This window comes from Trachemys scripta, chromosome 1, assembly GCF_013100865.1.
Source record: "Trachemys scripta elegans isolate TJP31775 chromosome 1, CAS_Tse_1.0, whole genome shotgun sequence".
NCBI classification, from domain to species: domain Eukaryota; kingdom Metazoa; phylum Chordata; order Testudines; family Emydidae; genus Trachemys; species Trachemys scripta.
The window spans coordinates 322,012,267-322,038,002 of record NC_048298.1 but is presented as its reverse complement, the minus strand read 5'-3'; the positions used below and the strand labels follow the sequence as shown (position 1 = coordinate 322,038,002).

The following is a 25,736-nucleotide window of genomic DNA, read 5'->3' as shown; positions in this document are numbered from 1 at the left end:
AGGGTAATTATTCCTGACTTCTATGTAGTGCTGTGCTACATGTTGTATGACTCACCCTTAAAAGGCAGATAAAATAAACAGCAGCCTTATACCTCCAGAGTACACCTATCGATATGAAGAAGCCAGGGCTGTAGGTCTTCCGAAACTTCCAGTCCATCCCATTGGTTACAATGATGCTGAAAAGTTATTACGGTAAGTAAATGGAAGACAAGGGGAAGCTTCATAAGAATGTCTTGTGAAATTCATGTAGGTATTTGAAAGGAGAGAAAATAATTCATACTGTTCCTCTTGCACATTTACTAAAGTAGTTTGTTCGCTATTATGGGGACCTCCAGGGAAAAAACGTAAGGAAGCATTTTATTAGATTGTTAGGGTATGTTGGGTATGTGCCCAGAGCATTTTAAATAAATCAAAATAAATAAATGTTTTACTGAAGCTATAAAATGTACCTTAATTTGAATAAGTAATTAAAGTGTAATCATTAGCAGGGCTGTCAAGTCACCTATCTTTGGGAGGTGACACCTCCAAATGAATCAACCATTCACCCTGTGAAACATTTCTCTCTCATGTCTGGAGGATGGGTAAGGACCTGTGTGCCATCCCCACATTGCTAGATACCAGCACTCTCTTACAGTGTATTAAATCAGCTGAATGTGAAACGATGCCAAGCAGTCAAAACTTGGACCCAGTGTTCATCTAGCATTTCTCATTCATTCAAGCAAAATTCTTACCTTCTTGTAAGGCAAAACTCATTTGTTGTTAGCTTCCAGACTAAACCTATCATGTTAGTTGTACTCTAGGTGCAATTACACAAAGCTAGTGACCATCAGATTCCTTGTTTAGTCAAATAATTCTCTAGGACATTCATTCATTTGCCCTGAGGCCAGGTGCTGGGATGAGTTTAACGATCAGCTTTTGCTTTTAGATTTTGGTAGGATGTGCGGTATTATTATTTCTATTTAATATTACATTATTTATAGGGCTGTCGATTAATCACAGTTAACTCATGCGATTAACTAAAAAATAATTAATTGCGATTAAAAAAATTAATAACGATTAATCGCACTGTTAAACAATAGAATACCAATTGAAACGTATTAAATATTTTCGGATGTTTTTCTACATTTTCAAATATATTGATTTCTATTACAAAACAGAATACAAAGTGTAGAGTGCTCACTTCATATTTTTTATTACAAGTATTTGCGCTGAAAAAATGATAAACAAAAGAAATAGTATTTTTCAATTCACCTCAGACAAGTACTGTAGTGCAATCTCTTTATTGTGAAAGTGTAACTTACAAATGTAGGGGTTTTTTTTGTTACATAACTGCACTCAAAAACAAAAGTGTACAAATTTAGAGCCCACTCAGTCCTACTTCTTATTCAGGCAATTGCTAAGACAAACAAGTTTGTTTACATTTACAGGAGATACTGATGACTGCTTCTTATTTACAATGTCACCTGACGACTGCTTCTTATTTACAGGCCTTTGCATGGCACATTAATATAATATAAGATATGCTAAACATTCATATGTCCCTTCGTGCTTTGGCCACCATTCCAGAGGATGTGCTTCCATGCTGATGATGCTCGTTAAAAAAAGAATGCGTTAATTAAATTTTTGACTGAACTCCTTGGGGGAGAATTGTATGTCTCCTGTTCTGTTTTACCCGCATTCTGCCATATATTTCATGTTATAGTAGTCTCGGAGGATGACCCAGCACATATTCATTTTAAGAACACTTTCACAGTAGATTTGACAAAATGCAAAGAAGGTACCAATGAGATTTCTAAGGATAGATACAGCAGTCAACCCAAGGTTTAAGAATCTGAAGTGCCTTCCAAAATCTGAGAGGGACTAGGTGTGGAGCATGCTTTCAGATGTCTTAAAAGAGCAACACTCTGATATGGAAACTACAGAACCCGAGTCATCAAAAAAGAAAATTCTGCTGGTGGCATCTGACTCAGATGATGAAAATGAACATACGCCAGTCTGCACTGATTTGGATCGTTATCGAGCAGAACACGTCATCAGCATGGACGCATGTCCTCTGGAATGGTGGTTGAAGCATGAAGGGACATATGAATCTTTAGCGTATAAATATCTTGAGATGCTGGCTATAACAGTGCCATGCGAATGCCTGTTCTCACTTTCAGGTGACATTGTAAACAAGACGGGAGCAGTATTATCTCCTGCAAATTGTAACCAAACTTGTTTGTTTGAGTGACTGGCTGACGTAGGACTGAGTGGACTTGTAGGTTCTAAAGTTTTACATTGTTTTATTTTTGAATGCACTTATTTTTGTACATAACTCTACATTTGTAAATTCAACTTTCATTATAAACAGATTGCACTACAGTACTTGTATTAGGTGAATTGAAATATACTATTTCTTTTGTTTTTTACAGTGCAAATATTTGTAATAAAAAATAAATATAAAGTGAGCACTGTACACTGTATTCGGTGTTTAATTGAAATCAATATATTTGAAAATGTAGAAAATATCCAAAAATATTTAAATAAATGGTATTCTATTATTGTTTAACAGAGCAATTAATTGCAATTATTTTTTTAATCGTGCGATTAATCACAATTAATTTTTTAATCGCTTGACAGCCCTAATTATTTAATATTGATGATAGTGCTCAGAGTCCGATGGTGCTGTGTATTGTGTTAACAAGCCCCAATCCTGCAAACACACACAGTAACTTTATGTCCATAAATAACCCTGTTGAACTCAATGGATCTATTCACATAAAGTGACTCTTGTGCATAAGCACATTTAGGATCAGGGCAATAAAGGTGAACAATGTCCATGCCCCAAAGAGCTTATAGTGTATGTATAAAAAGTCTGTGGACCTTTCTGTTTTACAAGCTTTATGAAAATTAATCTGGGAAACTTTAAGCCTAAGTAATCTTAAAACAATAGCTTCCAACTTGGTTGTGCATCAGAGATCATTCTAATGAGCAGTGACGAAGGGGACACTGTGTGCTGGTACAAGTTCTTCAGTCTTTTTCTTTCTTCTGTTTCCCTGCTTTACAAAAGTTATTTCTCTCCCGCTCTTGCCTCCCTCTCCCCCTCTTGCAGAAATCTTTATTTGAGCCAGAAATAAGCTAGTGTTCAGTGTTGAGAACAAAAAGGTCAGAGATCACATTCACAAACACCTTGGCAAGAGTATTTGGAAAAATTAGAACATTAGGGTCATTATGGGCAAGGCAGACATGAAAATCCTGGCGCCCTGGAAGTACTGTAAAGTTGTGTACTCCCTTCCCCCACCCTCTTCCCCCCGCATCCAGTTGTAACTCTTGGGAATTTGGTGTATCATCATGGAAGCATGAAAAGACATTTAAAAAAAACAACAACTAAACGTTTTGAATCAGCAACATAAACTTCTTTTTTTACTTCCTTCTCTTTTGAAAAAAATGTCAGAGGTGTCTAAGTGACTTAGTGTCCATTGACTTTCAATGGGACATAGGCTCCCACACATTTATCTTTTTGCTTTTCTACTTTGTACATCAGTTGGGTGTTAATCTGTTGATATAATAGTTTCTTTTCTCTAGTAACACATAATACAATTCCTAGCTTCTGACAGGGAAAGTCCAACATATTTGATTTTACATCTGTTTAAGCCATCTGAGATACAATGTTAAAAGCTACACAAATCCAAAACTTTTGGCAATTCCAGACAATGGGCATGATATTGTCAATCTCGGGTTTACATATAACTTGCTTATAACTGGTCTTCGCATTTATGTTAGGCATTCTTCCTGCGCTGAATTATTCCCCTAGCTGTATGTGCATGACCTTCCCTGAAGCAAATATGAGCTGTCTACCTGCATAAGAGGGCACAATTATATAAAGATCAGAATGCCTAGTTTTTCCTATTTATAAAACAAACGCATTTTTCATAGATTCCATCCTAGAGGCTCCTGGGCATAAAGTATATTCTTAATAGCTTTGCTGAATGAGGATGAATTTATACAGATGCTTAAAATAAAGTACACACTTAAGTGTTATGCTGATTTGGGGCCGGAATGCCAGAATCAGGGCCACCTTCTGACATTCGTAGACCCCAATTCTTATAAGCACTTATAAGCACTTAGCAAAATATATAAATATTAAAAAAGGCATCTATTCACACAGACAGCTAAGCAGGCACTGATTTTTATTGACTTAGTTTGGGGCTTTGGATTGTTCACTATTTAGAATAAGGACTGGTCTTAGTCTACGTTTTTTCAAGACCCTAGCACGTTGTGAAGCTAAATAAACTACACTCGTCACAAGTCCATGTGTATCACTGAAATGTAATTTAAATTGAATAGCCAAATCATCAGCTTGGTGTATCCAATTCTGATGTCATTCCACTGATGCAAATACATGGAGTTACTCTGGATTTACAAGGGTGTAACTGAGACTAGGATCTAGCCCATAGGCAGTGGTGCAAGAAGAGATCACTTGAATCATCCAATCCAATTCCCCTCCATTTTAGAAGCCTATTCAATACATTTTTTGTTATAAAGCTTAGATTGTAATCTTTTTGAGGTAAGGTCTGGGGGGTTTTGTTCAGTGTTTGTACAGCGCTTAGCACAGTAGAGGCTTGGTCCATGACTGGCATTCCTAGGCACTACACTTATACAAATAATAAATAATAAAAAACAGACTTTTTTATAACAGTAACATGGGAGGACCTGCCCCACCAGACAGCAGCTGGAAAGGAAGCCTGAATGTGTCTTACAACATTGGTCCTGGTTTCATGAGCCGTTACTCTACAAGGTCAGTTTTGCATTACATAAAGCATTGAAGTTTTAATAGATAGGGAAATATAACAACAGTTAGTGAAATCTCTGAACTAGAGCTCTGCAAGTTTTGACATTTGGGGGTCATTGCAAGTTTTTCCTTGGTGTCAGGGCATATGGCGCTGTTTCTGGGCTAAAGTGAACTCAAAGCAAAACATCGGCTGAGTGTCTCCTGGTTTTGATGCAAATTCGTACAATGTTCAAGGTTCAAGCAATCCGTGGCCCAAATTCATTTGAAAGGTTTCCAGATCTTAGCAAACTCTCTGATCAATCAGGGCTGAGTTGACGGCCTCATAATAAAAGTTCCACTCACGTCTATTTTGAACTAATCTGTCTTCAGCTTTGGGACTATTTGTTGCATCATATAAAATAAGGGCGTTATTAATCTCAAATGTACATTGTTCTGAAAATTCTAATGTAATGTGTCATTCCTTAAATTGCAAGGCCTCATTTTTGCTTCAGGTGGCTATGACTGAGGCCACATGATCTACTGAATTACAGCCAACGGCTAGAAGCCACATGAATCCTGGAGTTCTCGTTCAGGCTGAACTATTATAATGACCTCAGATGAACCACTTGGCCTCCTCCTCCTACTATAGTCAAATCATCAGGAAAATGAGATTAAAGACATACAGGACTGCACTGAGAGTCAGATGCTGCCCCTTAGGTTGGCTGGTACATAATGGAACAAAAGACATTTTTGTGATACAACTTAGAATGTCTCCTGATGTTCTGGGGCCTGATGTCTCACTGACTCCAACCCCTGTGATTCCATTCTCTGCAGTGGAGTTACCCTGGAGTTACACTGGGACAGAGGAACCAACCTCTAGATTTTTAATAAAATATTTATAAAATATGTTATTTTTCTTTTCTCCCTCCTAACTTTAAAAACAGCTGCTAACAGAACATAATTTTAAGTTCAGAGCTTTTAGTCTGTTGCCAGTATAAATCATAGCACCAACCAGTATAAAGAGCATGTTACCAGTATAAATCATAGCACCAACCAGTATAAAGAGCATGTTACCAGTATAAATCATAGCACCAACAATGTGATTAGGTAACTTTCCAATGCCAAATTGTGTCCTCAATTTCAGTAATATAAAGTTGGAGCAACTTCAGTGGACCTTTTCCAGATTTACATTTGTTTAACTGAGAGCAAAATTCTGCCCTTAATCTCTCACTATGAACAATATATATCATACATTTTAAAGCATATAATGTTTTATTAAGTAATCTGATGAGTTCTCTCTTTAAATTTGCTTTCCAATGCATTAGAAAGGTCAAAATGCACATTCACAGTAGCAATAAAGTGACAAGAATTTACAACGTGATCGGTACCATCAGAGGAGCAACAGAACCAGGTAAAGCCATTTGTCTTATAAATTATCTGTGGGTGCAGTGAACTGCAGATACACCTAATTAAACATAAGTAATTAAAAAGAGAGGATGTGGAAGAAGGTTTTCTCTATATTCTACTTGGTGAGCACGTCTGTTTGTACACATTGGGGATTTCCTCCAGCAGCACTCATACAGTTTAGGTTATGTCAGCACTTTCACTATAAAAACTGGTTTTCCAAGGGGAACATAACCTAGATATAAACATTTGCGTCCAGGCAAGCAATATTGCAAGTACATTCTCTAATGGATTTTTTTAATGAGAGACTTGTGGGAATTTAATAATAAATGGAAGTTTAGATCTTTACGAGTTTGAAAAGACATTCCTGTTCTTGCCAATGAAATGGCTTCACCTCTTAATGGTTTATGTGTACTATATTTTGGCATCTTTTATCCAACGTGATCTGAAAGCCCTGGAACTCATTTTCAGATATTTATAGGGTGGTAAGATCACGTCATCCGCAACCACAATACAGCCATTTCTGGGCTGAATCGCAATTGTAACAACATCAAGCAAGACAGTAGGATTTATTCTTTCTTTATCATGTCAACTACATCTTCCATTGTGACTTGGTTAACCCTCATTGTAATGTACCTCTCACCTAGGGCAAGAAAATACTACTTCAGTGTCTTTAAAACTTGTTGAGTTAAGAACACTCATGATGTAAAAATGTAAATACTGGGGGAATTTTGATCATCAAATGCACAACAATAAGGTGTATGATGGAGTGTCTGTCATAGCAAAGGAAAGTTTTAAGGAGGGATTTGAAACAGAATAATGAAGCTAAATAGAAACCCAGAAGGTTATTGGTTTTGATACAGTTTTTAAATGTAATGTGTGCAGTTTTATTTTAGATTTGGTGGTTCGTACAGTTTTTGTTTGCTTGTTCATGGGACTTGATTAAACTTCAGGCAAAGAGACAGCATAGAAAATGAAAAGCCCAAATGATGAATATTTTGGAAAATGATGCATGTGAGTTATTGCAACAACTTTAAAAACTTAGACTGCATTTGGAACTAGTTATTGTTATGGTGTCTGTTATAAACATCTTTTGGGGTTAAAGTGCTACTAAGTTTAGAACTTCTACAGATGCTAATATAAATAAGCCACAAACCAGCTGCCGTTCAGCAATAAACTTTCCTGTAATTTTTTTCCCAAAGAGATTTACAGTGGCTCCTGCCATTCTGCCACGTGTGAAGTAAACTGTTAAAGAGATGTATTTGTTGCCTGCAAACCTACATAGAATACATAGTGACTCTCCATTGACACTATTACTGAAGGAAAGAGATCCTCCAAATAAACCCCCATCATTAATTTCTCCAGACAGATACGTCATCCTGGGAGGCCACCGTGACTCCTGGGTCTTTGGTGGAATTAATCCTCAGAGCGGGGCAGCTGTGGTTCATGAGATTGTGAGAAGTTATGGGAAATTGAAGAAGGAAGGTATGTGACTAAAGAATAAAGCAAACAAAATCATTTACAGATTTTTCTTAAACTAAGGGTCAAATTTCTGCTCTCAGTTGATTTAAATTAAGTATGGGCTTAAGTGCTCTGCTAAATCAAGGCCTTAGTCCTTCATATTTGGAATTTGCTGTCAACTCTTCAGTTATCTATTGTAGATATTTCAAAATCCCTATAATTATGGTAGCCAAAGGTGTGATCCATGAAGATATATAGGCATCTAAGTCCCATTTTTAGGCACTATTGTAATCCACAAAACTGCTGTTCAGCTTCCGCCTAACCCTGTAGGTGCCTAAATTCGCTCAGGGCCTACGTTTTTGTTTATGAGCATGCACATTGCAGCCACGCTTTAAGTGCCCAGATCTGTTTCTCATGCCTAAGCCCCAGAACAATTCACAAACCAGGGTTGTTAGGCATTCAGCAGCCTAAGTTATGTGCAGGAGTCTGAGCTGGTAGACGTGCTCTACGTTGCAATGCCTAAGTCCCTTCGTGGATCTTGGCCTACGTGCCTCTCTCATTCATAGTGTGGTACATTTGCATTGTCAAGGAATTAAAGTATCTAAATTATAGAAATTACTGAACTCTTGTATAGCAGTTTTCATCTTTACAGTGCTTTGGAGCTGCTAATCACTGTTATCTTAACTATAATTAGTTAATCAAATTATTGATGTTTTGACACCCTTGGGTTCCAAAATGGTGATAGGTATAGGAAGTTTCATCTAGGGAAGAAAATCAGGTAGTGTGTAGAAGATGGGGAAGTAAATATGACATACGGGGTAACTGGTTAAAATTCTACGGTCTGTGATACACAAGAGGTCAGACTAGATCATGTAGTAGTACCATCTGGCCTTAAAAATCTATGGAACTATGCCATAAGAGAGTAAGCAAGAATCTGAGAAGACAACATTTATAGCTTCCAAATCAGTTAAGTGTACATTAGTGTTAAACCAGTGTGAATGGGACCCGGAATACGTACAGGATACACAGTGGAAAATTAATGGGAGAACAAATTTAAAAATACAAGGTTCCTAGTTATACTCCAGGGTGGTGAGGAACATCAACACCATTAAAAGTCAGCTGCCAGAACAAATGGAGTCTCCTTTTATTGAGTCTGAAATCCTGGAGACAGAAGTCCTGACATAACCGGAACATTGTGCTACAGTAGCTTTCTTTGCCCAACCACAGCATTTAAAACCAGTTAGAGGTTAATTTGTTTCCTTCACTGCCTAGTTACCGAACATAATAGAAAACAATGTTTAGTGAAACCAACCAGGAAGGGTAGTAATAGCAATGGCATGAAGGAGAGCTTGGATAAAGAAGATACAGATAAAAACACATTGCAATATACCCCGCTCCAGATTACCATGGCTTCGAGTCACATGCAAAGATCATTGTTTAGAGGTGGATCTATCAAAGCCACAACGGGGGATCCTCGGTATTTGAGAGTTGGTGTTTGGGAAGAGGGTCAGGGATAGCCTTTATGGAACTAGACATGGAACAAGTACTAAGATGTATATTGAAAAGAAAGAGGACAGTAAATTAATATCTGTATTGAGTAGAGCTGGTTGTAAAAAATCAAAACACTTTTGCAAAAAGTCTTCCCCAGTTATTTGCCAAAATGTTGAATTTAGGAAAATGTCAATCACCTCAGGTACTGAGCAAAGACAAAGGTCTGTATCAGGCATAATACTGCAAACTATGAGTAAAATTACAAAAGATTTTGGGGATAGATTCCCCAAGTGTGCCTTTTGCACCACACATCATTCTTGCAGCTGAGACCCAAACTGTTGTTACTCATGGTATGATTTAGTTTCTGTTTGATATACACTCACAGTGTATTTCTCTGGAGTAATTCTCCTGGTGCTTTAAATCTTGTATTATTGTAGGATGGAGGCCCAGAAGAACAATGATATTTGCAAGCTGGGATGCGGAGGAATTTGGCTTGCTAGGATCTACAGAGTGGGCTGAGGTAAATCAAGAATAAGTGATCTAAGAGAGTTCTGTACAATGGTAGATCTTTCCCCCACTTTTTGGAACCTCCTCCAATGAAGCATGTTCATATACACTCAACACATGAGAGAGTGTCCAAGGTTGTATTGCTAAATACCAAAAAAACAGTCCCGCAACATTCAAGTAACAACTAGGGCCCTACCAAATTCACGGTCCATTTTGGTCAATTTCACAATCATAGGATTTTAAAAATCATAAATTTCATGATTTCAGCTATTTAAATCTGAAATTTCACGGTGTTGTAATTGTAGGGGTCCTGACCCCAAAAGGAGTTGTGGGGTAGTTGCAAGGTTATTATAGGCGGGGTTGTGGTACTGCTACCCTTCTGCGCAGCTGTTGGCGGTGACGCTGCCTTCAGAGTTAAGCAGCTGGAGAGTGGCAGCTGCTGGCCTGGAGCCCAGCTCTGAAGGCAGAGCTGCTACCAGCAGCAGTGCAGAAGTAAGGATGGCATTGTATGATATTGCCACCCTTACTTCTGTGTTGCTGCTGGTGGGGTGCTGCTTTCAGAGCTGGGCTCCTGGCCAGCAGCCGCCGCTCTCCAGTCGCCCAGCTCTAAAGGTAGTGCAGAAGTAAGGGTGGCAATACCGTGATCCCCTAAAATAACCTTGTGACCCCCCTGCAACTCCCTTTTGGGTCAGGACCCCCAATTTGAGAAATGCTAGTCTCCCCCATGAAATCTGGTCTTTTATGTGCTTTTACCCTATACTATACAGATTTCATGGGGGGCGGGGGAGGAAATCTGATTTCACGGTCTGTGACACTTTTTACATGGCCGTGAATTTGGTAGGGCCCTAGTAATAACCCTTCCCCAGGAATAAAGTAAATTATTCTCAGCTTTAGCAATGAGCAACCTCAGTGTGAATTTCATCTGAAGAGGCCACACGTGCTACCTACAATATGACCAAAGTAACACTGCTACATCCCAAAACAAAGTGTGTCTGAGAATATACCAACCTATACTTGCAAGTAGTGACCCTGCCAATTGGAGATATTGGGCTTGATTCTCCTCTCAAACCAATTTTAAATGGGTGTCATTCCATTAACTCCCGTGGAGCTGCTTGAGATTTACACTGAAGTAAGCGAGATCAGAATCAGGTCTGTTGTTTTGGTTGCTGCCCTATTAAGAGTGACTTCTGCCCTAGAACTTTCTGATTCGTACTGAGATTGTGAATTCCCAGTGTCATAAATCCATCTATATTAATAATATTCAGAATCAAGGGTACCATGTCTCTGTACAACCACTTAGAGGAAAACACTGGTTCATTGACTTTAAAAGCACCCACAAGGTCAAGCTAAAGACTGTTCTAACTCAAATCATTCCAAAGAAGGCCCATAAATCTTGCATTGAGGCTCCTTTTCAGCATGTGAAGTATGACTGGCTTGCTGTTTATCATCCACAGTTTTCCTTACTGCAAAATCTTCTTGTTTTCTCTTGAATGACATGGTAATTATAAATCACAAAAGTTCACAAAATAATGAATGATCTAGAAAAGGGAGATTGGGAACTTCTGTTCTTCCTGTCTCATAACACAAGAACAAGGGGACATTCAATGAAATTGAAAGGTGGGAAATTCAGAACCAATAGAATGACTTATTTTCATATAGCACACAGTTAGCCTATGGAACTCATTGCAACATGAAGCTGTTGAGGCCAGAAGTTTAGCAGATTCAGATGCAGAGCTGTAATAGTGAATATTAAAGCAGCAAGAATTTTGGAAGGCATATAAATACCTGCAAGATTTATGGCATAAGCAAACCTCTGACTAACGGGATTAGGAGGATATTTCCCTTGGTGACAGGTTATCCCGTAACTGTCTGTTGCAGTGTTTCTTGCACTTGCCCCTGAAGCAGCTGTTCCTGGCCAGTTCAGATGATAAGTACCACCTATAGTAGTTCAGAGAATCTGCTCCATTTAACTAAACAAAACCTTGAGTTTGGTTCAAATGGGCCCCAAATCGCACCTTTAAATACTTATCCAAAAACTCTTGTATGCAGTTCACCTTGCTCTGAAAGAAACTGATTCGTGTGTCAGTTAGTCCACTTGCTTTGGGAGTCAAGACTGACGTGTGGGCCCAAAAGTATCATATGGGCTGGATTGTGGTAGTTTGGAAAGCTGCACGATTCTAGTTAAAATTTACAGTGTTACTTTGAGGAGAAAAGTTAATTAACTTCTTTTTTTTTGTTCCCCCTCCACAGGAAAATGCCAAACTATTACAAGCACGTGGGGTGGCCTATATCAATGCCGATTCCTCAGTTGAAGGTGTATACTTGTGTTTCTATAGCAGTGGCAGGTGGGAGGTAGATGAAATTGAGACAACTTCACTTGAGGCTCCGTGCTGGCTTTGCCGTGAGCCCTAAGAAAAGTGCATTGTTGTGTTGGCCCAGGAGCAGCTTGGGAGGGAGATGGTGACCCAGAGTTACAATTACCCTCCTGCTTCAGGGAGGGAGTATACTGTGCTGGGCATATAACTACACTATCTGACACACGGTGTTGTGGGGAGGAAAGGGAGACTATCCACCCCTCCCAGTAGCTTTGTAGAGTCAGCTTCCCCTCCCGTTCGGCTATCCGTGATATGGGTAGTCAGCACAGGGGTGTAAGGCAGGACCCCATAGCTGCTGTGCTAGCTGAAGCACAGTTCAGCCCAAATCCTAAGCCAGTGTGAATGCACTGAGCACCCTACAGCTGGCAGCCCTATCTACTTTGGAGATCCTGCTTTTTTCTCCTGGTGTCTCCTCTTATTACAGACATGCCTCTTCCCTCCACAAAGACCCAGAGCAGACTTGGTTTTCTATTGTAAACGCTGCCCTTGTCTTTCAGGAAACTACACTCTGAGAATTGATTGTACTCCGCTGATGTACAGCCTGGTGTACAGCTTGACCAAAGAGGTAAAGATACACTAAAATATCAACTAAGGTAGCAACAGTAACTACCCATAGGAGCTGGTTATTGTACTGGATGTGAAACTGTTCTTATTACAAAGAGACTTAGGTCAAAATTCTGCACAGTTGTCAGGGCTTCTGCTGATTGTAGTAAAATCTGTCATGGGCATCATCAGATAGTTAGGCCTCAATGGTCAAATTCCACTCTCATTTACCTCAGTGCCACCACAGACACCAGTGTGGTTGACCAGATGTAATGAGAGTAGAATTTGGCCATCAAGAGTTCAGTTTAATAATGTCACCCATTCACTTTTCTTATATACTGGTTCTCTGGAGGGGTCAGTAGTGACTCCATAGTTAAGGTTATGTTGAGTTTTTCCCTTAAAACGTGTGTGAGGGGGCAGAGAAACTGGTGTTTGGCACAGCAGGGGTTAAATAAAACCTTTAGGTTCAGCTAGCCCCACCCCACTAGACCTACAGCCAATGCATGCCTGGAGTGGGGAGAAAAGAAGGGAGCCTGGCTCAAGTGGGGGATGACCGGCTAGGAGTCAGGAGACCTGCCAGCCAGGGCAGCCTTTTGCGCCAAGTAAGAGCTCCCCTGCCAAGGAGAGGCTACAAAAAAGCGCCAGCACTCGGGGCAACTGGACTAGCAGGGCCATGCTCCAAATTGAAGAGACTTGTAGGAAGTAGCCCAGGGAAGTGGGTCTTGACTCTCCGCTGGGAGGGAGACCCCATCTCACCTGTTTAGGGGTTGATCTGCACAGGGCTCTGGGCTGGGACCCGGTAGAGAGGGTGGGTCTAGGTCCCCTTACCCGCCACGCCCCCCCCCCTTACAAACTGAAAGGCCAGTAGTCTAGCCACTAGGCCACCTGGAAGACACTATCACAATGTGATTCAAATCCCACGGTTTACTGGTTGAATGCAGCTGGAGTGTGATTGGTGAGGAACTGGGTGTGTACTACAGACGAGTCTCATCTTACGCGGGGGTTCCGTTCCGCGGTTAGCGTGTAAAGCGAAAACCGCGTATAGTCAAAATTACATTGAGTTCAGTGGCGGGCGGAATCGCCCGCACTACAGGTACAGTATTAAAATTGTTATTTTTCTTTCTTTTTTTGTTTGTTTTTTTTTATTTTTGCCGACCGCGTAAAGCTGAAATCGCACATGTTAAATGCGCGTAAGATGCGACAGACCTGTATTTGGGTGGTCATTTGTTGAAAATGAAAGGGAGTTTGTTGTGGAGGTGGGTATGTTTGACTGTTACGATGTTTGGCAGGTAAAGCCTTTGAACTGAGCTTTGTGTGGATGTTAGAGTTGGCTGAACTGGAGATTTCCTTTACTTTTAGTGACTGTATTAAACAAAAATGCACTTGTGCAACCTTAATTCCAAGTTAACAGTATTTTGTGTGAAATTTTATTAGGTAGGTCCTCTTCTGCAGAACTGCTGCCTACCCACTCGGTCCCTAATCTGTAACAGTGCATGGGATTCTTCCTTCCTAAGTGCAGGACTCTGCACTTGTCCTTGTTGAACCTCATCAGGTTTGTTTTGGCCCAATCCTCTAATTTGTCTAGGTCCCTCTGTATCCTATCCCTACCCGCCAGCGTATCTACCACTCCTCCCAGTCCCTGGCCCCAGCCATGCCTCTCTCACAGAGTGGGAGCAGGAAGTCTGCTCTCCCTCCCATCCAGTTCCCAACTAGGTTGGGTTCTCCCCTTTTAGCCTTTCCCTCTAAGATGTAGCGGGGTAGGGCTGACTGAGCCCACAGCAGTTCATTAACCCTTTCCAGGCCAGTGTGGGGTTTGTATATGTCATCACACAAATCAACATAGTCACTGCTGACAACTGAAAGCCAGTGGACCAAATTTTCAAAAGAGCCTGCTTACACTGCGTGCCACAGTTTTCGGGTGCTCAACTTGAGATAGTTCTGGTCTAAATTTCATTGATGTGGATCACCCACAGCTTCCACTAAAGTTAGTGGAAACTGTATGTGTTCAGCGCCTCTACAAATCAAACCAAAGGCATCTCAGATTGAGCACCCAGAACACTTTTGAAACTGTTGGCCCAATTACCTAACAATGAACCTGATTCCACAACCCATACTCAAACTGAGTACCACTAGCAAAGTACACAGAATTAGACCTAGTGATACCACAGCCTATTGGTTGCTAATGTCTGAGCAATACTAGACTTACACCATCCCTATCCTGGGCCAATACATGACAAAATGCTTTCACATTACTTCTTTAAGAATCTTGATCTTGACCTAAAGAGGTAAATGCAAATACCTTTTCTGTGCTGGGTTATTATTGTTGAGTAATTCCTTAAACAAAGAAATAAAAACGTACCAATCTTTCTGAAAAAAATATACCTAAAGTTGTTGAAACTGCCGAGTAAATCAGAGGACACACTAAAAATAGAGGCATGACATGAGCTTAATTATTATTAATATTTATGTGTGTCTGTAGCACCTTTCATCTGAGCACCACAAACCACAGCACAAACAATAATTAAGACTCACTGCACTGTTGTGAGATAGGTAACTATTATTACACCCTTTTTTCAAATAAGTAGAGTGCAGCACAGAAAGGCTGAGTGATTTGCCCATGGTACCTGAGTCAGTGGCTTAGTCATTGTTCTAACTAGTCGACTTTATGTCGTGTCTGGTTGTGAATTTGTTGCTTAATAACATTTAAAATTGTATCTCTCTGTCTTTGTTTTTTAAATGTATTTCTCTAGATACCAAGCCCAGATGAGGGGTTTAAAGGCAAATCACTTTATGAGAGCTGGCATGAAAAAAACCCATCTACAGAATATAAAGATGTCCCCAGGTAAGTGACAAAGGATATGTGCAGAAGTTACTGCGGATTGCCAAATAGGTTTTCTTTGTATTTCTAGCCACATGGAAAGCTGAACTCTTAAAAGAAATAGTGGGGCAGACCCTCAGAACTGGTGTAATTGTCAAAGATCCATGGACTTGCGACAATTTACACCAGCTGTGGATCTGGCCCCGTACTCAGAATTGGAGGAATTACATATGAAAGAGTAAATTGTCAGTATAGCAGGGCTTTAGCCACATGATTTCTTATAGGTTCCAGGATGTGTCTAACTCCCTAGGAAACCACAGCTAAAATGGGATTATCTGCTTCCAGAACATTTGTGGGTGTGGTGTCAATTACAACACAGCCCATCTGGGGTTGAAGTCGACCTAAGTGTAATTGTTCTATGGTTAGCAGTAGGAAGCAGCGTTTTATTGTCATTTTAGCCCTGTTTCCGAGAAAGCATAACTAGTGTGTGAAAAGAAACAGTGACCCTTAATGCTATAGGTTTAGCAGCCCTTGGAGTCTGCATTTTATTCAGTGCCTGGAGGAAGTAAAACTAGCCAGAATTTTTTGGAGCTGGTGTTTTGTTTTGTACAGTTTTCTTCAGTCTGGTCACATCAACAATTTTCCATCTTTCTTATTTCATCATTTGTTGTGCTTCTCTGAAAGGCAAGTCTCAAGCCCTATAGCCCCCCATAATCTTCTCAGTAAAGGTCTCTGCAGCTACCTGGGTAGGGATAGAAATATTTTCTCAAATGGAAAAAGCAGAAGTTAGAGGGAGGTGGATTGGGTCAATACAGCATCATCCCCTAACCCTTACTGCCAACCACATGGAAAGCCTTAGATTCTGTAGCCTAAAGAAGACACTTTGTCTCGGTGAGAAAGGGTCAGGGTTGCTTTTTGTAGCACTAGCCCCCTTCAGCTCTACTGGGATTGCCCCTCATAACATATAATGTTGATCCTGTTAAGTCGTGACTAGGAGGTGCTGGGCGATGGGTCTATTCCCCTAGGCCTGTCCGCATCTCTTGTGTAGATTCCTGCTCTGTGCTGTTGTATTTCCCTCAGATGAGAGGCAGGGATTGACCAGGGTTCAGTAGACACTCCATGTCAGAGAGGCCCCTAAGTGAGCAGGAATAAGGAAGTGGATTTGGAGCCAAATTCTTCCCTGCACTAACTCCACTGAGTTCCATGTGATGAGTTTGTCCCACTGTGAACAGCAGAGTTGCTAGGAGATGCACATGGTGGGTGACAGATGACTCAGGAATGACAGAGATTATGTTAAGGAGATGTTTAGAGGAAGAGTGTGGTGGGGAATGCCCTGGAATGGGGTGGAAGGGATGAAATAGGCGAGAGACAGGAATGGGGAGTTTATTAATACTATGTTTTGAAACATACTAAACATTGTACTTAGATACTTTACTCAAGATCTGTTCCCTTTTCTTGTCAAAAGAATAAATAAGCTGGGTTCTGGCAATGACTTTGAAGTCTTTTTTCAGCGGCTTGGCATTGCTTCAGGCAGAGCACGTTACAGCAAAAACTGGGTAAGTCTGTCATCACACCATCTCATGTGCCACAAGTACTCCTCATCTCATCACTGTCCCTCGTAACCCACTGAACACCATCAGCTGCGATTCAATGATTGTAAGCTCTTTGGGGCTGGGACTGCCTTTTTGTACAGAGCCTAGCACAATGGGGTCCTGCTCCAGGACTGGAGTGCCTGGCTGTTACTGCAATAATTCATACATAGTGATAATAATAACTGTGAACTTGGCATGAACCAACCAAATCATAAAGGCATTTAGTTCAAAGTAAATGACAGGGTAGTGAGACAGAATTGCTTATGGCCAGTTGCTCTAAGAAAGCTTTGAATGCTGAAGTGATTTTTTTTACAACCATGACTGCTTTGATTCTTTGTGTGTCCACATTGAGAGACATGCGCAATTACAATAGGATAACAAGTCACAGTCTATTAAGCAAGGTCTTCCCCTATGAAGAGGAGTATTGAAAATATGAACAAAGAGGATTGCTGTGACACAGGCACACAAGAGGGAATGTTTTGCAGGATAGTCGAGCTGTCCAAACCGGCATTATAAATAACACATTTTTAAATTAATTTTTTTTTCAGAGAGTGGAAAAATACAGTAGCTACCCAGTTTACCACAGTGTTTATGACACCTATGAGATCGTCGAGAGATTTTATGATCCGACTTTTAAGAATCACCTGACGGTGGCACAGGTACGAGGAGGGCTGATATTTGAACTGGCCGACTCTGTGGTCCTTCCCTTTGACTGCAGAGATTACGCAGAGGCTTTAAGGAACTATGCTCAAGTCATCTATAATTTGTCAAAGAATCATCAAATGGAACTGACAACATACAGTGTGTCGTTTGGTATGTACTACCCTCCACCAGACCCTTCCTCTTATTATTGTTCATTATTTGTATTGTGATAGCATGTAGGATCCCCAGTCATGAACCGAGATCCCATTGTGCTGGATGCTGCACAAACAGAACAAAACTAGTCCCTGCCCCCAAGAAGATTACAATATAATTAAAATCATGATTTTATTTTTTTTTTTTTTAAAGAAACCACGTGCCTAATTGCACAAGACCCTTTTGAATATCAGTTAAAATAAACCTCTTATAATACAAAAGGCCCAGCCCCCATTGCAAAATGCAACCATACAATCAGAGCAAATGAATAAACAAACCCGCATTTTCTCCAGGTCACCACCTGTAGCCAGATGTCCAGAGAAATAAATGGGCTTTGCATTGTGGCCCTGAAGGTCAACAATTGTGCGCTAATCTCAACAAATCAGGAGGAAGGAATTACAAATTTGAGTTGCCAACTCTTGTGATTTTTATCACGGGTCTCATGATATTTGGTGTTTTTCTCAAAGCACCATTTGCTGTAGTCACATGACAATGGGGGAAATCTCAACTTTCATTTAAAACAAAAAGTAAGTCTCTAGCCCTGATGGTTGCTGAGAAAAGCTTGAAAAAGCTACTCCTAAAAGCTTGAACACCAGAAGACAAAGTGACTACAAAATTGATTGCTCAAAGAACTCCTTGTGATTGGTTTTAAAATCTCATGATTTTGGAGGCTGTCTCAATATTTTAGAACTCTTGGGGTTGGAAATACTGAGGGTCCCTCACAGGAAAAAAAAAAAAAAACACTGTCAGCAACCCTCTCCTGCTTAAACTGAGCACCATGCCCAAGGAATCTTAAATCCTGCCCTGCATGGCCCTTTGCCTATCTTCAGTGGAGCCAGGATTTCACCCTGCAGACTCCTAGATTGGCATTTCTGTGGGATGGAAAAGGAGTCACCACCTGGGCAGGCAGTTTCCATACCCCAATGCCCCTCCTGGCTGCAATGTTTGGCGATACAAACATACGCTACCCAAGCTACAGTGTGGCCCACAATGCCTAAAGCCAAATGAGTGCAGGTAATAGAAGCTAGTGCAGTGCTTTGCACCAATTAAACTCTTGCTGATAAAAATACAAAGAATACCATTGACATTTATAGTGCTAAAATTACTTACCTGTACAAGCAGGGAAATACGCTATACTGGCATAAGGCATCTTTATACTGGTATAACTGTGTCCACACTCGGACTGGTTCTGGTATAGTTATACCAGTAAAATCCGTATGTGGACCAGGCCTTATTTATTTTTTTAAATAATTCTTCAAATGAACCAACACTTAAAAACAAAATTACACTAACCAACTCCAACATCTTCATGCGAGCTCTGTCAGCTCTCAGTGTGCATGTGCAGTCATGTGATAGTGAGGGCATTTCTGCTGTTTGAGTGTCCGAACTGTACACACACACTTCATTTTGCTCTTTGTGCTATGAGAATTAATACGATCATGTTGTTTCATTGGCAAAAGCTAAACAGACCTCAAAGTTAAGCTCTTCCTTTCCCATCTCTGCAGACTCTCTCTTTTCTGCTGCAAAGAATTTTACAGAAGCTGCCACTGACTTTCACAGGAGACTGCAGCAAGTAGACATCAATAAGTAAGTTCTACAGGTTCCTTAGCCATCAAACCAAACAAATTCTTCAGGCCTAATGGGGCAGCCTTCACTCATGCTGTGAACACTTATATAAACTATCTCATTAACAAGTGCCCAATAATGGGAGTGAGGGTTGTACCAATTGGGTCCCTTTAAGGGTTATAAGAATCTGGACGCCATTAAAGCACAAATGTTTAGCCAGTCTACTGTTATACTTAGAGTACCAAATTCTCATTTACAGTAATGTCCCTTTCTGCCACTCAGGGTCTCATTTTCTGACCAACAGCCAGAGTGGTGAAACAGGGCCTTACTGCAAATGAGAAGCAGATCCAGGATAGATAGTTATTGGCTTTTTAATGGTAGCCATTCTGAATTTAAATAAATTAACAGCATTTGACTTATTTATAGGCATTTGTGTGATGATCATCTCTTTAGTACCAGGACTGCTCACAGTGCTAAAGATGCAACATATTAACTCTAAAAGGCTGCTGATTTCAATGCAGCATGCGGATGTATGCCTGCTGAGGAGCTGGTCCTCACTTTAAAGCTGTGTGTAGTTGGTCAGCTGTTTCTTTTACATCCCATTTACACATAAAAATGTTGCTGCTTTCTTAGTTCTCTCCTTTCTTACTTATTTTGATTTTTGCAGCACCTCTCCCTAACTCTAGGAACATGAATTTCTGTTAGTTATCAATTATAAGGCTTACACTTTAAGATTCACCATTTGTAAATGGATGGATTGTTTTTGTTTAGCTGGTTGGTTGGTTTTTGTTTTTTTCTGAACCACTGAAATATATCAGTAGAAACAAATGGACTCTAACTAAACTTTGTTTCATCATTTAAAAAAAAAAACACTTGGTGTCTTTTTTTAAGATCAGAACACTAATTATTAACCTTAATCATTCCATATGGCAAAGATGGAATTTTTGCTATGTGTTGTGTTGTTGAATGTCGATACAGCATATCAAATGGGATACCTCAGTTCAAGAGCAATTACATTAACGTAATTTGAGTTGAACTTAAGCAGTGACCAAATTCTGCTTTTGTTTATACTGGTGTAAATTTGGAACTGACTACAGTTGAGTTACTCCAGATTTATACTAATGTAGCTGAGATTTTGCCCTAGTGATTCCACTGCAAAGCTCAGTGGTATATCACGTTGCACACAGGTTTCCAGTCCCATTGGTAAATACATTATTTATTATTTGTTAAGCATCAGTAGAGCGCTTGGTGCTGTACAAAATACATAGATACACACAATCTCTGCTGCAAGAAACTTATATTTAAACATACCGAACAATTCAGGCAACACAATTCACAGACCAGCCCAAAAATTATTCTAACAACATTCCTTTTTTTATATATAAAAAATACATGCATTTTTACTGAAGTTGCTTGACTTTGATAGGCTTCCTGGAAGAAATGAGTGTTAAAAAAGAATTGTATGGAGAGGGAGTGGTTGTCTTGAACATGACAGTGGGAGAGAGTTTCAAATATAAGGGACAGTGTGGGAGAAAGTATTTAATTATCTTTTCCTTCTTACAGCACATTCCTTAGCACCTAAGAACAGCCTTACAGAACCTCCACATTATGTGCCAGATCCTCAGGGTAGATCGACATTGATCTGTTGACTTAACTGTGATTGGCATCACAGGTGTTACACTCATTAAATTCTACAAGCTGTGTTTAGATATGTATTGAAGCTGTGAAAGTTTTAGTACAGGATGCACATGTTCAAAGTACTCTGAGGCTAAGACAGTCCTCTGTTGCTTTCTTTTCAGCCCAATCGCTGTAAGATCATTGAATGATCAGCTCATGTTTTTAGAAAGGGCTTTTATTGATCCTCTTGGTTTACCTGGCAGGCCATTCTACAGGTAGGAAAACATTATCTACAACAAACTTTACTTGTTTTTTGCCTAAGCGCTCTAAGAAATGTCAACCATTTGTGATTTACAGGTATCTGCAGAGTGTGAACAAGAATGGAAAAGTATTATTTTGCATGGGAAAAGAGGGCATAAATAAGTATGATAAGATAAGAAAAAGAAAGGGAAAAATTAGTCTGAATATTAAGATAAAATTCAGTGATATTGTATAAGGGCCTGAGCCAAAGGCCGTTAAGGTTAACAGGAGTATTTTCACTGATTTCAGGGGGCTTTGGATCAGGTCATGAGCATTTGATCCTGTTCCCATTAAAGTCCAATCCAAAACTTCAAAGCACTATAGAATCAATCCCTAACATGCTCCTAAAAAAAAAGGGCAGGGGGTGCCCTAACACGTGGAACAGTTAACCTTAGACTGACCATAGTGGTACGAAATATAGTGAAAGTGCAGCGCTGTAGTAGTAGAAAAATAGATTTGCTGGTCTCTAACATTTTAACTGAATCATTGAATCTCGTTTTGTGGGCAGACTGGTTGAACCTTCTACATCCTTCTCCCACTCCAGCATAATGCAGAGCATTCACCTTTCCTGATAAAAGCAGTCTAGCAAGAGAAAACAGACATTAAGATTTACAATCCTTGTACTTTTAACAACTCCTGAATAAATATCTGTCAAGGCCAGTTTAATGACACTTTAAGCGTCAGCCTTCCTAACTCCAAGTATTCTTCAGCTGCCAGAAACTGCGGTTGTTTGTTTTTTTTCCTTTAATCAAAAACATTGGGGAAGAAAAAAACCATTTATAATCCGTGTCTCCACTCCTCCAGGACACTGGCATTCACATGGACTAATTTAGTGTGTTCGTAGGTGTGCTTAGAAGATATCTGGGGGAGAAATGGGAATTTTAGATTTTTGTTTTTTTGCTTTATATAGTGCAGGCGTCATTGCTAAAAGAATCCTATGTATTTGCATTCCCGATACCTAGGATTTGCTTTGACAGCTGATATATTCATTGGATGAGGATGTATTCAGAAAATAAACATTTGTTCTATTTTCATAATGTGCAGTAATTTTTTCTCTTTCCCCACAGGCACATTATTTTTGCTCCGAGCAGCCACAACAAGTACGCTGGAGAGTCATTCCCAGGGATCTACGATGCCATGTTCGATATAGAAAACAAAGCGGATCAGCGCAAAGCCTGGGAAGAAGTAAAGAGGCAGATCTCCATTGCAGCCTTCACCGTGCAGGCTGCAGCAGGGACTCTGAAGGACCTCGCATAAACATATCAGCAACATACTCAAAAGTGAAAGACTGGAGTTGACAGCTGTGGAGCCCTCAAAAAGAAGAGCATTTACAGACATGAGTGGGATTATTTTAAAAACCTTTTTCTTTGCAAACAGTACAGTTATTTGCAGTCAGTCTCCCTCACTCACTTCCATTACATTTAACAAAATTAATAAGGTATGATGCCTCTGAAACTCTATTAGGAGAGAGTGGAGTTGAGATCATTGTTCAAGTGAGATACTAAATTAAAGGATGTTCATTTCAAATTGCCACCTCATGTTTAAAAACAACACCCTTCCCCCCCCCCCCCCCGATTTCCTTCTCACTTAACATGTTAAATTGCAGAAATCACAATTTTTGTAGTCTCACAGTTGTGCAATGTAATTAATCTAATCTATTGGCCTGATTGTTTTGATGATTATCTTGTAGTACTTTTATCAGTAAAACAGAACAGTCATCCTTATTTCCAACACTTTCTAACATATTGGTTAACTTTCTAGTATTCTCTACAGCATTGCATAAATACACTCTAGGTGATGCCCCTACAGCCCCCCCATTGCACAAAGAGTCATACAATGAGATGGAAATATCTCCTTAAAATGGTGTCACAGATGGCATGGGGGAAAGGTAGTGATCATGGAGAGTTCTGGGCTGAACGCTCAGGTGACTCATCTATGTTACTTTTCTCTTTTAGCATCTTGAAGCCATTTAAAAACAAGATGAAACAAGAAACCTCCCAGTCACTATTAATAAAAAGGTGGCTGGGAACAATAAATGTCAGCCATGAAATGACCTAGCACAAATAAGCTTTCAGTCTGAGGATGATGATCCTGTGCAAAAGGTATTCCTAACTAAATCTATTTGTCTGTCTGTTTTCAAGGTATTTCTAACGTGCAAGCAATGAGAAGCAAAGGAGACACTGATGACTTTGAAAGGGCCAAACTATTACTGTCTTCCTTAGACCCTCCTTTCAAGTTTTGCTAGAAGTACAGCACACCTGCCAGCCGTAAAATTTGTAGAGAAAGAAAAATGTGGGACAAAGTAAAAATTTAAACATGCATGAGTCTGGCACGCAGTTTACTCATATGATCAGCAGTGGCTGCTCCAGTGCGCACACAAGCCAACTCAAATCAGACAGAGAAAAGACTTTCAAAGTTAGGTCACCTCTCCAATCCTCTGCCTCTTGGATTTCTCCCTATGGTGTAGTTCCTTGTGCTTTGATCTGCCAATTTTAAATGACCCAAGAAATGAGGCTTCCAGCAGTTTTCTTGGAAGATTCTTCCATGTTCTAGTGGTTCTCACTGTCATGATGACATTCCCCCCCGACCTCAAACTTTTTGTTGCACCATAAACTATTCCTCTCCCTCCTTTATGTTTGCACCCTTCACTTACATGGTTATTATCCCCTATAGCAGTGATGGGCAACCTGTGGCCTGTCAGGGTAAGCCCCTGGCGGGCTGCAAGACAGTTTGTTTACATTGACCATCCGCAGGTATGGCCGCCCACAGCTTCCAGTGGCCGCAGTTTGCCATTCCTGGCCAATGGGAGCTGCGGGAAGCGGTGTAGGCCACGGGGATGTGCATGTTTGGTAACATTTCCGATCCCTTGATTATAAAAACTGAAAGCCAGACAAAGAGATTTATTACCCAGGTGGGGATCCTGGCAGTTTATTAAGGGCTGCTTCCTGAAAATGGACCTGGGTGGACACAGGATTGCACCCACATGGATCCATTTGCAGAATGTAGGCCCAAGGATGAAATTCACCCTGGTACAGGGGTCCAGTGCAAGTCTTATGTACTAATTACTTTTCATCCAAACAACCTAAAGGCCTTTGTTGGGCTTCTGCACTGAGGCAAATTTCAGTCTCAGACATTGTCAGGCTCTATTTACCAGAGTAACAGTTTTGGTTGTCAAAGTGCAGAAGTTCATCATCTCAGATTGATTAACAAAGATGGACAGCTGAGTTAAATCATGAATTAAACCAATTTCTTAAGCATTAAAAGGGCTGAAAAACTCTAAATATAAAAGTTGCCTATGGCCAGGATCCACAAAGGAATTTAGGTGTTGTGATGCTGAGTATTGCACATTTGCTCTTTTCAAAATTCCCAAAGACAAACTCACCAAACTTGTTAATCAAGGCCTTGATTTGTACACCCACAATTACCAGCAGATGATTTTAATTGTAGTTAGTGTTTAAAAGCACCTGCCAAAAGGCAGAAGGAAGCCAAGTATAAATTTAACCAGTTATAGCGAAACTTTAACTAACATTGTTCAGTGCTTCTTTTGTTTTGAGCAATAGTATTAAAGAATGTGGTGGTAGCTTAGAAAAACAGTGTTTACTGAATGGATTAATTTACAAAATATGATCGAGAGATGGGATGCTGTCAAGCGTTCCCAAGAACTCCTGTCTCCCCAGAAGACTATTCATCATGCATATGCACCATCTTAAAGCAGACAAGAAACACAACCATGCATGAGATCAATAAAATGACACAGACCTCCAACATATAGCAGAAGAGAAACTTTGTTTCTGAGAGCAGAGCAGCATATTTGTAGGGGAGAAAATAAGAGAGGGAGAGAAAGGAGGGGAAAGAATGAGAGAGACAGAGAGAAGAGAAGTGTGATAGGGAAGGACAGAACAAGGGAGGAGCACCTTCCCCCCCAGTTTACAAGCAGGGAAAGCTATACCCATCCCCCCATCCTTGGGAAAAAATGCTGCAGCTCCAACTGCTCTGCTCCCCCTCCGGTTAAAGAAATGATGTTTTTTCGGTGGCTGTTCGCCCTCCTCCCTTCCAGAGAAATAGAAGCATCTCCAGCCCCTCTCACCAAGCTAAAATTTCTCTGTGCCCCTGGGAGAATGGATTTTCCTGAGGCCTGTATATGTTGATTCTGTTGTTTTCCCAGGAGGCAGGTAAGTGGGATAATGACTTAATGGCGTTTCAACACAAGGTTCCTTAATGGCATTCATATTAGGGTTACCATACGTCCGGTTTTTCCCGGACATGTCTGGCTTTTCGGCAATCAAACCCCCATCCGGGGGGAATTGCCAAAAAGCCGAACATGTCCGGGAAAATGCCGGCCGGGCACTTCCCCTCCCGCGGCTGCTCTGCTCCTCCCCTGACTCTTTGGCTCTGTTTAAGAGCCGAGCTGCCCGAGCGCTATGGGCTTCAGGCAGCCCCCTTGCCTCCGGACCCCA

At 40.4% G+C, this 25,736-nt stretch overlaps 1 protein-coding gene across 5 annotated transcripts in view; it reads left to right on the top strand.

Annotated features, from left to right (window-relative positions):
• The window catches only part of FOLH1B (folate hydrolase 1B), a 54,174-nt gene extending 31,164 nt beyond the window's left edge, over positions 1 to 23,010 (top strand). For all 5 annotated transcript variants that reach the window (XM_034758984.1, XM_034758983.1, XM_034758985.1 and 2 more), the window contains 13 exons: positions 99 to 192; positions 4,679 to 4,777; positions 6,076 to 6,161; positions 7,520 to 7,639; positions 9,544 to 9,626; positions 11,864 to 11,927; positions 12,486 to 12,553; positions 15,282 to 15,373; positions 16,815 to 16,905; positions 17,490 to 17,754; positions 19,302 to 19,383; positions 21,162 to 21,254; positions 22,347 to 23,010. In XM_034758984.1, coding sequence (XP_034614875.1) covers positions 99 to 192; positions 4,679 to 4,777; positions 6,076 to 6,161; positions 7,520 to 7,639; positions 9,544 to 9,626; positions 11,864 to 11,927; positions 12,486 to 12,553; positions 15,282 to 15,373; positions 16,815 to 16,905; positions 17,490 to 17,754; positions 19,302 to 19,383; positions 21,162 to 21,254; positions 22,347 to 22,536 — 1,427 coding nt within the window. In that variant the 3' untranslated portion in view covers positions 22,537 to 23,010. The remainder of the gene's footprint in view (positions 1 to 98; positions 193 to 4,678; positions 4,778 to 6,075; positions 6,162 to 7,519; positions 7,640 to 9,543; positions 9,627 to 11,863; positions 11,928 to 12,485; positions 12,554 to 15,281; positions 15,374 to 16,814; positions 16,906 to 17,489; positions 17,755 to 19,301; positions 19,384 to 21,161; positions 21,255 to 22,346) is intronic.
• Positions 23,011 to 25,736: the final 2,726 nt, after the last annotated feature.